We start from the raw sequence: 13,581 nt of genomic DNA, 5'->3' as shown, positions 1-13,581 counted from the left end.
TTTGAAAATTGACTTCATTCAGTTCATTGTAAATGTATATTGAAAATTCTTGAACAACAAATAAACAAGTTTAAAAAAGTATAACTGATATGCTGAGGAAAGAAAATTAAATCACATAAAATGCTCAATTGAAATCGCCAAAGACAGAAAAACAGTGAAAGACAAAAACTGAAATAAAGAATAAGGGCAACAAATAGTTACAAATATACTAGATATGAATCCATTGTATCAATAATTACCTTAAAATTATAATTATCTAAATAGATCAATTGCAAGGCAGAGACTGTCAGAGTAGATTAAAAAAAATAAAACAAAACAAGACCCAACCGGATATTGTTCACATGCACAAAAAAAACACACAATAAGTATAATGACACAAGCAAATTAAAGATAAATAGATTGAAAAAGACATACTATGCTAACACAAATCAAATGAAAGCAGGAGTGGAAATATTGATTCCAGATACAGTCGACTTCACAGCAAGGAAAGTTATCAGGTTTCTAAACGGGTATTACCTAATCATAATGGGTCATTTCTTAAGGAAAATATAGCGATCTTTAACATGTATATGTTTAACAACGAAGCATAAAAGTATGAGAGGCAAAAATTAATACAACTTAATGAGAAATACAGGTATCCACTTTTATAGCTGGAGACTTTAACATTGAATACATGAATCCAGGAGGCAGAGGTTGCTGTGAACTGAGATTGCACCATTGCACTCCAGCCTGGGCAATAAGAGCGAAACTCCATCTCAAAGAAAAAAAGGCCGGGGGGGTGGAATACAAAGATAAGAAGAAAAAAGTACGAAAAAATGGGACAATTTTAAGAAAAAAAGGAGAAAAAAATAAAATCAGTAAGGACATTGCTTAATCAAACATCAATCAACTATATATGTCATCAGTGGACTACTTCATCTAGTAACAGCAGAATACATACACTTCTCAAGCTTGCCTAGGATATGCACCAAGGTAGATCACACCCTAGGTCACATGACACACTTTAAAGCATTTTATAAATAGGAATCATACAATGTCTGCTCTCATACCACAATGGAATTATACTACAAATCAATAAAAGCAAGCCAGAAAATATTCCAAATGCTTGAAGATTAAACCATGTACATTTAAGTAACACACAGGTCCAAGAAAACTATCTCAAAAGAAATTTTTAAATATTCTAAACTAAATGAAAATGAAAACACAGCAAATCAAAATTTTGGGGATGAAGTGAAAGCATGTTTAGAGGGCAATTTCCTTGAATACATATATTAGAATATAAGAAAGACTTAAAGTGAATTATCTAGATTTCTACCTCAGGACACTGGGAAAAGAAGAGCAGATTAAGTTCAAAGTAAGCAGAAGAAAACAAATAATAAACATTGCAGAAGAAGTTAATAAATTTCAAAGCAAAATCAATAGAGAAAATTAAAACTGAAAGCTGGTTCTTTTAAAAGATTAACAAAATTGCTAAGTCTATACCTAAGCTAATTTGGAAAAATAAAAGAAGACAGAGAGAGAGAGAGAGAAAAACACAATAATATCAGAAATAAAGAAGGAATAATTACGATAGACAGCATTGTCATTCAAAGGATAATAAAGTAATGCCATGAGCAACTTTATGCCAATAATTTGATAACCAAAGTGAAATAGAGAAATTCATTGAAAGACACAATCAGCTAAATGTCACAAAGGCAGAAATAATCTGAACAGACCTTTATATCCATAAGACAAATTGAATTAATAATTAGTAGTCTCCCCAGACAGAAAGCACCAAGTCCGGACAGGTTCAGTGGTGAATTCTACCAAACGTTTAAGCATTAAATTATATCAATTATCTACATTCTATTTCAAAAGATAGAAATAGAGAGATTACTTTCTCATTCTCTGAAGCCAGCATTACTGAAATGCTAAAAACAGACAGAGAGATGACAAGAAAACTACAGGCCAATATATTTCTAAACATAAATGAAAACACCATTTACAAAACATTAGCAAGTCAAATCCAACAATTTATAAATAAACTATATATCACACCCATGTGGGATTTATCCCAGGTATGCAAGTCTGATTCAACATTAAAAAATCAATGTAAATCCAACACATCAAGCTAATAAAGAAAAATAATCATAAAATCATATTAATATATGCATAAAATTATTTCACAAAATTTGATACCCATTCATAATAAAGGTTTTCAGTAAGAACAAGGGGTGGACCTTCCTTAACTTAATAAAGGATATCTAAAAAGCTACAACTTACATCATTCTTTACATCTTAGTGAGTAACTAGAAGCTGTCCCCACTAAGATTAGGAATAACTCAAGAATATCCTCTCTCACTAATTCTTTTCAACATTGTACTGGAAGAACTAGCTAAAGCAATAAGACAAGGAAAGGAAATAAAAGGCATATTCATTGGGAAGGAAGAAATAAAACTCTCTTTGTCTGCAGATGACATGATAGTCTATGAAAAAAGTCTGAAAAAACACCTGGGTATAATCAATGATAATAGCAAGGTTGCAGGATAAAAGATTAATATGCAAAAATCAATTAATATGCAAAAATCAAAAATATACCAGCAATAAACAAGTGAAATTTGAAGTTAAAAACAAAATTATTCTTTTCATTAGCACCCCACAAAATTAAATACTCAGGCATATATCTAATAAAATATGTACAAGATCTATATAAAGAAAACTATGTAACTGATGATAGAAAATAAAAGAATAAAATAAATGGAGAGTTATTTCACGTTCATGGATAGAAAGACTCAATAGTGACAAGATGTCAGCTCTTCCCAACTTGATCTGTAGAGTAAATGTAATCCCCAAAAAATCACAAGTTACTATGTGAATATTGACAAATGATTCCAAAATTTATTATGTAGAGAGGCAAAAGACCCACAATAACCAAAGCAATATTGAAAGTATAAATTTGTAGGACTGACACTATCTAACTTTAACACTTACTATAAGCTACAGTAAACAAGACAATGTGATGTTGGCCAAAGAATAAACAAATAAATTAATGGAACCAAATAAAAACCCCAGAAATAGACTCACATAAATATACTCAAGTGAACTGACATGTCATACATAGTTAAGGCAGTACTATGGTGAAAAGATGATATTTTCAACAAATGGTACTGGAACAACTGTAATCCATAAGAAAAAAATATATATCTAGTCACAGACATTATGCACTTCATAAAAATTAACTCAAAATGTAATATCGACCTATATGTAAATCAAAAAATTGTAAAACTACTAGAAGAAAACATGGCAGATAATCTAGATGACCTTGGTTTTGGTAGTGAATTTTTGGATTCAACACCAAAAGTGCAATCCATGAAAGAAAGGTGTTTTTGTTTGTTTGTTCTTTGTTTTTGTTTGTTTGTTTGTTTTTTGAGACGGAGTCTTGCTCTGTTGTCCAGGCTGGAGTGCAGTGGCCTGATCTCGGCTCACTGCAACCTCCACCTCCTGGGTTCAAGTGATTCTCCTGCCTCAGCCTCCTGAGTAGCTGGAATTACAGGTGTGTGTCACCATGCCTTGCTCATTTTTTGTATTTTTAGTGGAGATGGGGTTTCACCATGTTAGCCAGGATAGTCTCAAACTCCTGACCTCATGATAAGCTGGACTTCTATCAAATTAAAAATTTATGCTCTGCAAAAGACACTGTTAAGTGAATGAAAAGACAAATCACAGAATGGGGGGAAATATTTGCAAAAAACGTAACTGACAAAAGACTATTATATGAAATATACAAATAATTCTTAAACTCTATAATAAAAAGAAGAGCCCAATTAGAAAGTGGGCCAAAATATTTAATGCACACCTAATTAAAGAAGATATACAAATACTAAATAAGCCTATGAAAAGATATTTCAAATCCTATGAACCAGGAAATGAAAATTAAAATGAGCTACTGTACCACTGCAAGCCTGTTGAAATGGTCAGCATCTAGAACACTGACAACACCAAATGCTAGATGTGAAGCAACAGTACATCTCATTCATTGCTGATGGAAATGCAGTGATACAATCACTTTGGAAGACAATTTAGCAGCTTCTCAAGAAAATAAATATACTTTTACCTTAAAAATTTGTTATTTGAGCTCCTTAATATGTACTCAAAGAAGTTGAAAGTGTCTGTCTACACCAAAACCTGAACACTGATGTTTTCAGAAGCTTGTTTTGTAATTGTCAAAACTTGGAAGCAATTAAGACATCCTTCAGTAGATGAATGAATAAACTGTGGTAGATCCCAATGATGCGACATTATTCAGCACTAAAAAGGAAAAAGATAGCAAGCCATGAAGAAACATGGAGGAAACTTAGATGATTATTACTAAGTGAAATAAGCCAATTTTAAAAGACTACCTACTTTATAATTCCAACTATATGACAAATATAGTTTTGCTTTGAGAAAAACAAAAGACACTGAAAAGATCAGTGGTTGATAAAATAATTGTGGGAAAATGTCATTATAAACATTTTCAAACACATAGAATGTACAACCCCAAGAGTGAACCTTAATATGAAGTATAAATATGGGGTAATGATGTGTCAATGTAGGTTCATTGATTGTAACAAGTGCACCACTCTGGTGGGAGATGTTGCTAATTGGGGAGGCTATGCATGTGTGAGAGCAGGGGATACATGGGAAATCTCTGTATCTCCCTCTCAATTTTGCTATGAAATTTAAAGTGGTCTAAATAAAGTCTACACAAATGGAATTCAAAAATTATTCCTTGAAGTTTATAATTGCTTGGCATCATAGCAGATTCTTTTCCTGATGTTAAAAAATTACAATGTATATGATTAATAGTTTGTAATAATGAATACATGTACATGGGAAAGTGGAAAGACAAGAAGAAAAAGAAAAACATTAATAAACAAGATTTACCTTCTAGTAGACATATACACGTGTGTGTCTAGAAATATTTATCATTACTCCATCACAGCCACACATTTACCACCTCAAAAGACTGGCTATTATACTGAATTACACAAATCTAAATAATAAGGAAGAAACAAGAAGAATCAAGGATGTTGGGGAAAAGTGAATATACAGAATAAAATCTATAAAAAATCTAACTATATAATTTCAAATATTTCAGAAAAGAAGTTAAATAACTTCAGCAAGTTATTATAATCCCTGGGAAACAAATGGCACACAGATTATAAAAAATGAGTGAAATTTTGCTGTTGTCTAATTGGCATATTTGAATCATTTTCATGCCTTCCATAATATGTAAAATGAAAATATCATGGTTGATTCAAAAAAACATAGATGAATGAGGTCTTATTGGATGTTCAGTCCTAATCTCCTTTTCATTCATTCCCCCTTACAAAGGTATCATGACAGTAGTATCCAATGGTTATTGTGAGTGAAATATTACACAAATACCTGCTGCTCAATTTTAGCTGTATACATGGGCCCAAACTTGAATCACAAGCAATTAATCAGAAAATCTGAGAAAGTAAAGAGAATATTAACTCACATGATGATACCTCCTGTCCAATGCGGGTATAAAGAACATGAAATTTTCCGTATTAAATTTGTTTTGGGATGTGTTTTATTTGGATTATTTTTGCATATCCTTCCATTCAAGTTAAAATTCTTTGCAAGTAAGTTATTCTACATAGTAGAGTTAAACTTTTTATAAATTATGCATTTTGAAATAAAACGTAGAACACATCAATGTTTTAAAAGCCTTACAGCCATATTTGTATTTTAAGGTAACCACAGTATACCCTTTTACTCTTCTTCCCTTTTCTAAAGTAATCATTCTCAAAGCTGTTTTCATGATTAATTAATTGCATGAAATCCTTACATTCTGGCAGCGTGTGCTTATTAATTAATCAATAATATCACCTCTCATGATATACCAGATGACATCTGACAGGGGCAGAGTGCATGGACATTTACTGTCTTTAATGTGTGGAAACCATGTCTCTCTCTCTGTGTTAATATTAATAAAACATAACATAGTATTAGTGTTTTTTAAGTAGCTAAATATTTTAGTTACAAAAGCGGTACCAACATATATAATTTATATTTAATTTAATAATATCACCTTTTATGACAGACTGGATACCATTTGACAGGGACAGAGTGCATTTAGACATTTACAGTTTTAATGTGAAATATGTTAATACAACATAACATACATTAGCATTTCTGTAAGTAACCAAATATTTTAGTTTCAAAAGCGGTATCTATATGTAATTTTATATTTAATTTAATAAAATTATATATAATTTTATTTAAACACTCAAAAATCAAACAAATGTAAAAAATAGAAATCAAAGACCTTAATCAATACTGATCCTATTTGCCACCTCATACATAAGCATTAATACTTTTTTTCTTTCCTTCCCAATAATTTTCCATGTGGTCTATAGTTTGTAAAGAAATAATATCCTAGATACACACACACACACACACAGATATTTCTATGTACATACACATATATGTATATAAATTTTAGCAAATTTATATCACATAGAAATGCAGCTGCAATGTTCCATTTCAGCACATAAATCTCTTCCTCATTCTTTTTATAAATGAGTAGTATTTCATAGTGTTAGATATGGTGGTACATACATACAGCAGCATAGTATGCAGCATGAAAAAATAAGAGACAACTCTAAATGTTCTTTTGTAGATTATAGCTAATACTCAGTGTTAATTCAAAAGCCTCAATTGCATACAGTTAGTATATTACCATTTGTGTAAAAATAACTATATGCATTTTCATTCATATGTGATATCTGGGTAGAATGTCTCTGGAAAAAATTAATGTAAGAAAAATTAAAATTAAAAAGATCACTGAAAAAACTAAGAATTGTAAAGGCTACTAACTATTTTCTCTTGTTAATATTTAATTTCCTTTCAGTAATATTTATTTCATTCTTTTTAAAGATATTTGTTTGCATAATAATTTTTAGTAAGGAAAACAAAATAAGAACTCACTAGTTCTCTCTTCTTTCTGCATTATGCTTTATTTCATCACATATTTATACCAATTGTTAATATAAGAAAATGAATCATTTTCTTGGTAAGAATCATCAATAGCCACTTTTCCACAAATAGTATAATCCTGTATGTCATCACAAACACTGCTATCATGCAGAATTTTTTAAGAGAATCAATTGAAGAATAACAAAAACTAACACAGAGACAAGCAAACAAAACAACCTTAAGATCCAATGGTGGTGGGCTGTTCATCCATCTTTACTAACTCTATAGATCTTACTTAGGGCTGTTATCAGAGAATGTTGCTAAATGTGTCTTAATCACTGTCTTTTACAGACATCTGATTTTCAGAGCTAAAAAGTGTGTTCACTTCTAGATTTTCTTCTATTCTTATCAGCACCCATTCTTCAAATTATGATGCATGTGTATGTGAGGTACCTACCTACTCCGATAAGAGCAACAATATGTAACTGTGATCTGATCAAAAGTGTTTTATATCCTTAGTATTTTTTTCTATATAAATCTTAGCATTTGTAGAGTCTGTTCAGTCTTTGGATCATTGTAGATTTGTTGTTTGCTTGCTTTTGTGTGTATATAATCCTAGTTTACATGCTTCTTAAGAGCAACTTTTAATGTCCTATATCTACCATTATGATAAGAAATATAACAGTTTCCCTGCTCTGAATGTTCTGAATGTGCCACCCTTCCTGTCCCTGGCAACTACTGACTTTATTATTGTCATTATGGATTTGTCATTTCCAGAATGTCATATAGTTGGAATTATAAAGTATTTAGTCATTTCAGACTGCCTTAATTGCCGTAGTAACTACATTTAAAGTTCTTCTATGTATTTTCATGGTAGATAGCTCATTTATTTTTTATTATGAGTAATTTTCAATTTTACTGATGGTCCACAGCTTATTTATCCATTGCCTACTATCCATTCATTTATTGGAAGACAAGTTGGTTACAATTTTTGGCAGTTTATAAATAGTGTTACTGTACACATTTATAGGAAGGCTGTTGAATGAATACGTATTAAAGTCCCCAACCCTTCCTTAGTTGTTTTCTTTTTTTTTTTCTGTACCTATTTAAATCTTTATTAGGAGTACTTCATTCCCAAGTCTTCTATCTCACTTTACTGCTTGTCATCGCTAAATAACTTCCTTGTTATCCTTTTTTTGGTTGTTGTTCAGTTATGAGACATGAAACTTTGTATTGTTTTCTATTTTTCATCAATTATGAAAAATTACATTCACTGTCATATATGTTTGAAATTTGATAAAGATGACATTGGAGTATGAAGTTATAAATGAAGAGGTATGCATGTATGTTACAAAGATTACTTTATTTAAGCTATTTTCTTGAAAAAGTTGAATATGTTAGAAGTCCATAATCATTTTACAGTTAAGATCTTTCATACAAATTGATAGAAATATTTAAAAGAAAACAACACACACAAATTTCGTCTTCTAAATTTTGAAATACAAGCAACATTTCCAAAGTATTTCAAATGTTTTAAAATTTTAAAATGTTTCTTTTTTATTATTTTAAAAATGTTTTAAAATAGTTTGAAATTTTAACATTTGGCTAGTAAGGGGAAAGAAAGCTACTTGATGCTATACATTTTATTAATAAAATATTTTCATTTTTTTCCAAATAGAAAGTGTACAATAGGATTTAAAATGTGTATCAGTTTTGCAAAATAGTTGATACAATTTTGATGAGAAAAAGATATCCAGAAAGAATGGAATTTCTTCCTTTTTTTCTGAGTAATAATATATGGTGAGATAAATTTAAACAGAAAAGCATTTTTCAGTGGTTTTCATAAATTAACCAAGTTGGATTTATTTGGAGGAAGGTAGAATTTGGTGATTTTAAACTGTGTTTGTTCCATAATGCATCCCTTTTTACATTAAACAGGTGAGATGTTTTTGTTTATGTTTCTAGGAAAGATGGATCAAAAGAACCAATAGTGGAGATGAGAACAGAGGATGAAAGAATTACTAATCACGAAGACGGGAGCCCAGTAAATGAGCCAAATGAAACCACACCACTAACAGAACCTGAGTATGTAGCTGGGAGTGCTTCCTTCTATTCACATGGGTATTGGCAAAATGATAACACATTATTATTGTTGTATTACATATTTAAATATTAACTATTTGTAAAAGAATAGTGCTTTTACTTTTTCGATGAAAGTACATATGAATATCTAAAATCAATTTTCTATTGAGACTTTTTTCATGAAAAATTTGTATGAATGTCAGAGAAAGTCTGATAAACCATATATCTATAATTTAATGCAAAAGTATAAAAAGATAAGTATCTTACAGAGTTTAGATTTTCAACAATAGTCTGTCTTTTTAAGATAGTGTTGTTTTCCCTTTCAAAATAAAATAATTATATTTACTGAAATAAAGACATGTCAGGAAATTTGTCATTGCTTCGAATATAAATGTCAGTGAAATATACGCAAGTCTATTTTAAAAATAAATAATGTTTGTGCAGAGGAGAAAATAATATTAAAGCGTTTATCATTGTAATGTCTATGCAATAAATGATGCTTGGTTTCCACTCTTGACATTACTTATTTTGCATCTCTAATAGCTCTTTTAAAACTATAGTAGATAACAAAACCTGAAAAGATGAATATATGCCTGGATTCATGCATAGGTCAATTAGAATAATTCAAAGCAAAGACATTATTACGAAGTGTTAATAGTACTATTATATTGGAGGTATGCGATACTAACGAAGCCATAGTGATCAAACACTTCTTTACTGGGCACCAAAATAACTTTATAATTTTATTATTTTTCAGAATAAATATTTATTTTTATAACACCTAATATTTCCTTGCAGAGTAAATTGATTTAGGTTTCTCATCCTAAATCACAGATAAAAGGTTTTCACAGATGAAGAAAATGATTTTATTTTCATAAATTCCCTCTATCTGCCCACAAGGGGCTGCAATAATTAATATTTACACAAACACAAAGTACTACTCTACAGGAAAAAAATTTAATATAAATCCTCGGGCCAATTTTAGTGATTGCGTTTAGAGATTATTACAATCTAAATTCAAATTAACTGTATTAGATGTGGGTTCTGTATTCTCTACTTTAGAAATAAGAGGTGTACATGAAAACTAGTTAAGAATATGCTCTTGGACTGGGGTATATTTTGGGAAAAAAGGGTAATTTAATAACTACTCTGTGTCTCCATTATAGAAAATAAATCACCAATATAAAATAATATGATTAACAGTAATATTAAAAATATTTTACCTAAACATAAGTGGTGAGAAACTCTATACACAGAAACAAGTTATCAGTTTGGTGAAAGCACTTAAGTCATCAAAAACTTAATATATATTTCATGAGTAAGAACTGTATTAAGTATTATGCTAACTTAATATCAGAACTCTAATCAGAACTGTTTTCTCTACATTTTGATGCTTGAGGTGACATATTGCTTTTGTGACTTTGTGTTGTCAATATTTTCAGTACTTGTGAATGCTAAAAAGGAATAACTGAGACTGCACTATTTATAACATATAAAATAGCCGCCTGCTGTCATTGGTACAATGTTTTTTTTCATTACCAGCAATGGATATTACTAGTTTTTGCCTATTTCTTACTTTGATTAGTTCTGATAGCTTTGATCTGCAGAATCTGTTTTAACCCTTCTCATTCAAAAATATAAAATAAATTACAAATAAATCCCAGAGGAACTAGTGTTGTAACTTTCACTCCATTATAAAATGGTAAGGCTAAAGTCACAGCGATGGATTGGAATACTTGGAATACTATTTCTTTCCTTCCTTCTTTCTTTCTTTTTTTCTTTTTGAGACGACTTTCACTCTTGTTGCCCAGGCTGGAATGCAATGGCGCTATCTCGGCTCACCTCAACCTCCGCCTCCTGGATTTAAGCTATTCTCCTGCCTCAGCCTCCCGAGTAGCTGGGATTACAGGCGCACACTGCCACACCAAGCTAATTTTGTATTTTTAGTAAAGACGGGATTTCTGCATGTTGGTCAGGCTGGTCTCGAACTCCTGACGTCATGTGATCTGCCCGCCTTGGCCTCCCAAAGTGCTGGAATTACAGGCATGAGCCACAGCGCCCGGCCTGGAATACTATTTCTAACTTAATTTTCTTGATGTGGAAAAAGTATGTTGTTAAGGGAGAAAAACTCATCTCCAAATGTCATGTACACAATGGTAAACAATTGAATTTGCAAGTTTTAGGAAAATCTAGAAAGCACAATTCATTGGCATCGAAGTAAGGTTTGTGAAACTGTCTTGATATGAAGAAATAAAGTTGTTATTGCTTCACAAGTTACAATTGCAAACAACTCAAAATCTGTGTTGCAAAGTGATATAAAAGTGACAAGAAAAACAATAGTGAAAAGAGGCAAAAGAAAACATATACAGTAAATATTAAAAAGTGAGCAAGTCCTAAAATATGTTCATTTGCATTAAGTTCCAAGGAATATAGTTAATTCACTCAGTTTCTGAATTTTATTTTATTTTACTTATTATTATCATTATTATTTGAGATGGAGTCTCGCTCTGTTGCCCATGCTGAATGATCTCAGCGGCATGATCTCAGCTCACTGCCATCTCCATCTCCCAGTTCAAGCGAGTTCCGGCTAATTTTCGTAATTTTAGTAGATACCTGGTTTCACTGTGTTGGCCAGGCTGGTCTTGAACTCCTGACCTCAAGTGATCCACCCGCCTCAGCCTCCCAAACTGCTAGAATTATAAGCATGAGCCACCACGCCCAGCCTGGTTTCTGAATTTTATGTAACAGAATATGGCAACAATTATTAATTGTTTTCACTGGAGAAAATGTAGTACTAATAAATCGTATCATTGACATTTAAAAATGTTTTGGCATTTTACCTTCCATAACATGTAATTATATTTTTGATATCAACAACTAGTTACCAAATCTAAACCACCCTATAGTGGACAATTTGCTGCATCTAAATCTACAAATATATTGTTTCATTCATCATTCTGCATTACATTTTTAAAAGGCCAATGTAATTGTTTTTACTCTCTTTTAGAACATTTTAAAATCTATTTTAAATAATTTTAATAAATTTAATTTGTCCTTTCTAATTATTGTAGCATGTTTTCTCTACAAAATAGTAACTTATTTAGCACGTATAAAATATTAGCATATTATTGGAGCATATTTTATTTACAAAATAGTAACTTAAATGTTAAGGTATATCTCTTTAAATACCTCAGAAAATGAAGCTTATTATTTTTTATCTTCCAGAAAATTGCCTTTAAAGGAAGAAAATGGGAAAGAAGCTCTAAATCCAGAAACTATAGAAATTAAAGTTTCTAATGACATCATTCAATCAAAAGAAGACGACAGCAAAGCATAACAACACTATTACAGGGGCTTGAACAACACTACGAAGAGTATTTGGATTGCAGTGACCCTATGACCAAAACTATTCCATTGACCTTAATTTCTTGGGAAACTTCTAGCTTGGAATAGCTTGTACACATATACATATGATCAAATACTCCTGCCCATGGCCCATTTCCTTTTGTTATTGTTGTTGCTGTTGCTGTTGTTGTTAATTTTAAGAATTTCAATATCAAGACCTGACTGGCACCACACTTTGGGTATTCAATTTGATTATATGACTGAAGTACTGGAATTCATTATATGGCTCAAGTACTCTATTTATTAAGAACTATATTTAATACCACCAACAAATATAGGGGTTAAGGAAAAAGACATGAGCTATATGTGTAAGAAGGCTCTGCATGTGTATGAGTCCTATTCTGGGCAAATAGATTCTTAAGGTGGCTTTCAACTTCAAGATGAAGGCACTTAATAACGGTTACTCATTTTATCAGGGGAATTTCAGGGAACATAGGCTTCAAAGAGCCAGTTTATCTTTAGCAGATATTAAAAATTGAAAACTTTGAAGAACTCATTTCAAGCTATGATTCGGTGCATTTTCAACATTGATTTTTGATAGACTGAAGTGCCAGATCAAAATTGTTACCCATTTGAAAGAATATTAGTTGTATATAAAATTAGATTAGAAAGACTTTCTAAATCTCTCTCTCTTTATATATGTCCTATTCATTCACAATGGATTATACACAAAAAATGTATTGCAAGTGAAATAATATTGATTTCTGCCCTCAGCTTCAAATAAAGTAAATTGAAATGGGAACAATATCAATATGGTGTCTTGATATATTTATAAATATGTGATTATCATTTATTTTTAAACAACTTATCAAAAAAAGTCTTTAGTGTTCAAATACTTCAAATCATATCCTCAGATATATTTTTAGCCCATGGTTTTATATAATCTTTGAGAACTAATTTTACCACTGTTACAGGTTCACCATTAAATGTAATTGGCTACTGGAAATTAAAATTTTAAGGTTGACTAAATTAAGAAGAAATTATTTAACATTTTAATGTGCCATAAAAGTGTAAATGATAAACAATTTCACTTCCACTGTGTGTTCTATTCTGGATGTTCTAGCTAGAAGTCATTTTAAGATTTTGATAAACAATTTTGGTTGAAGAAATTCCTTAAATATTCAACAC

The 13,581-nt window shown here is 30.8% G+C and overlaps 1 protein-coding gene across 1 annotated transcript in view; it reads left to right on the top strand.

Moving 5' to 3' along the window:
* The window catches only part of NCAM2 (neural cell adhesion molecule 2), a 579,719-nt gene extending 566,517 nt beyond the window's left edge, over positions 1 to 13,202 (top strand). Inside the window, exons 17-18 of the mRNA XM_001106060.5 lie at positions 8,932 to 9,051; positions 12,274 to 13,202. Coding sequence (XP_001106060.1) covers positions 8,932 to 9,051; positions 12,274 to 12,385 — 232 coding nt within the window. The 3' untranslated portion in view covers positions 12,386 to 13,202. The remainder of the gene's footprint in view (positions 1 to 8,931; positions 9,052 to 12,273) is intronic.
* Positions 13,203 to 13,581: the final 379 nt, after the last annotated feature.

Source organism: Macaca mulatta, chromosome 3, assembly GCF_049350105.2.
Source record: "Macaca mulatta isolate MMU2019108-1 chromosome 3, T2T-MMU8v2.0, whole genome shotgun sequence".
Taxonomy (NCBI): Eukaryota; Metazoa; Chordata; class Mammalia; order Primates; family Cercopithecidae; genus Macaca; species Macaca mulatta.
Note: the sequence above shows the minus strand (reverse complement) of the source record. Positions and strands in the feature narration are given on the sequence as shown.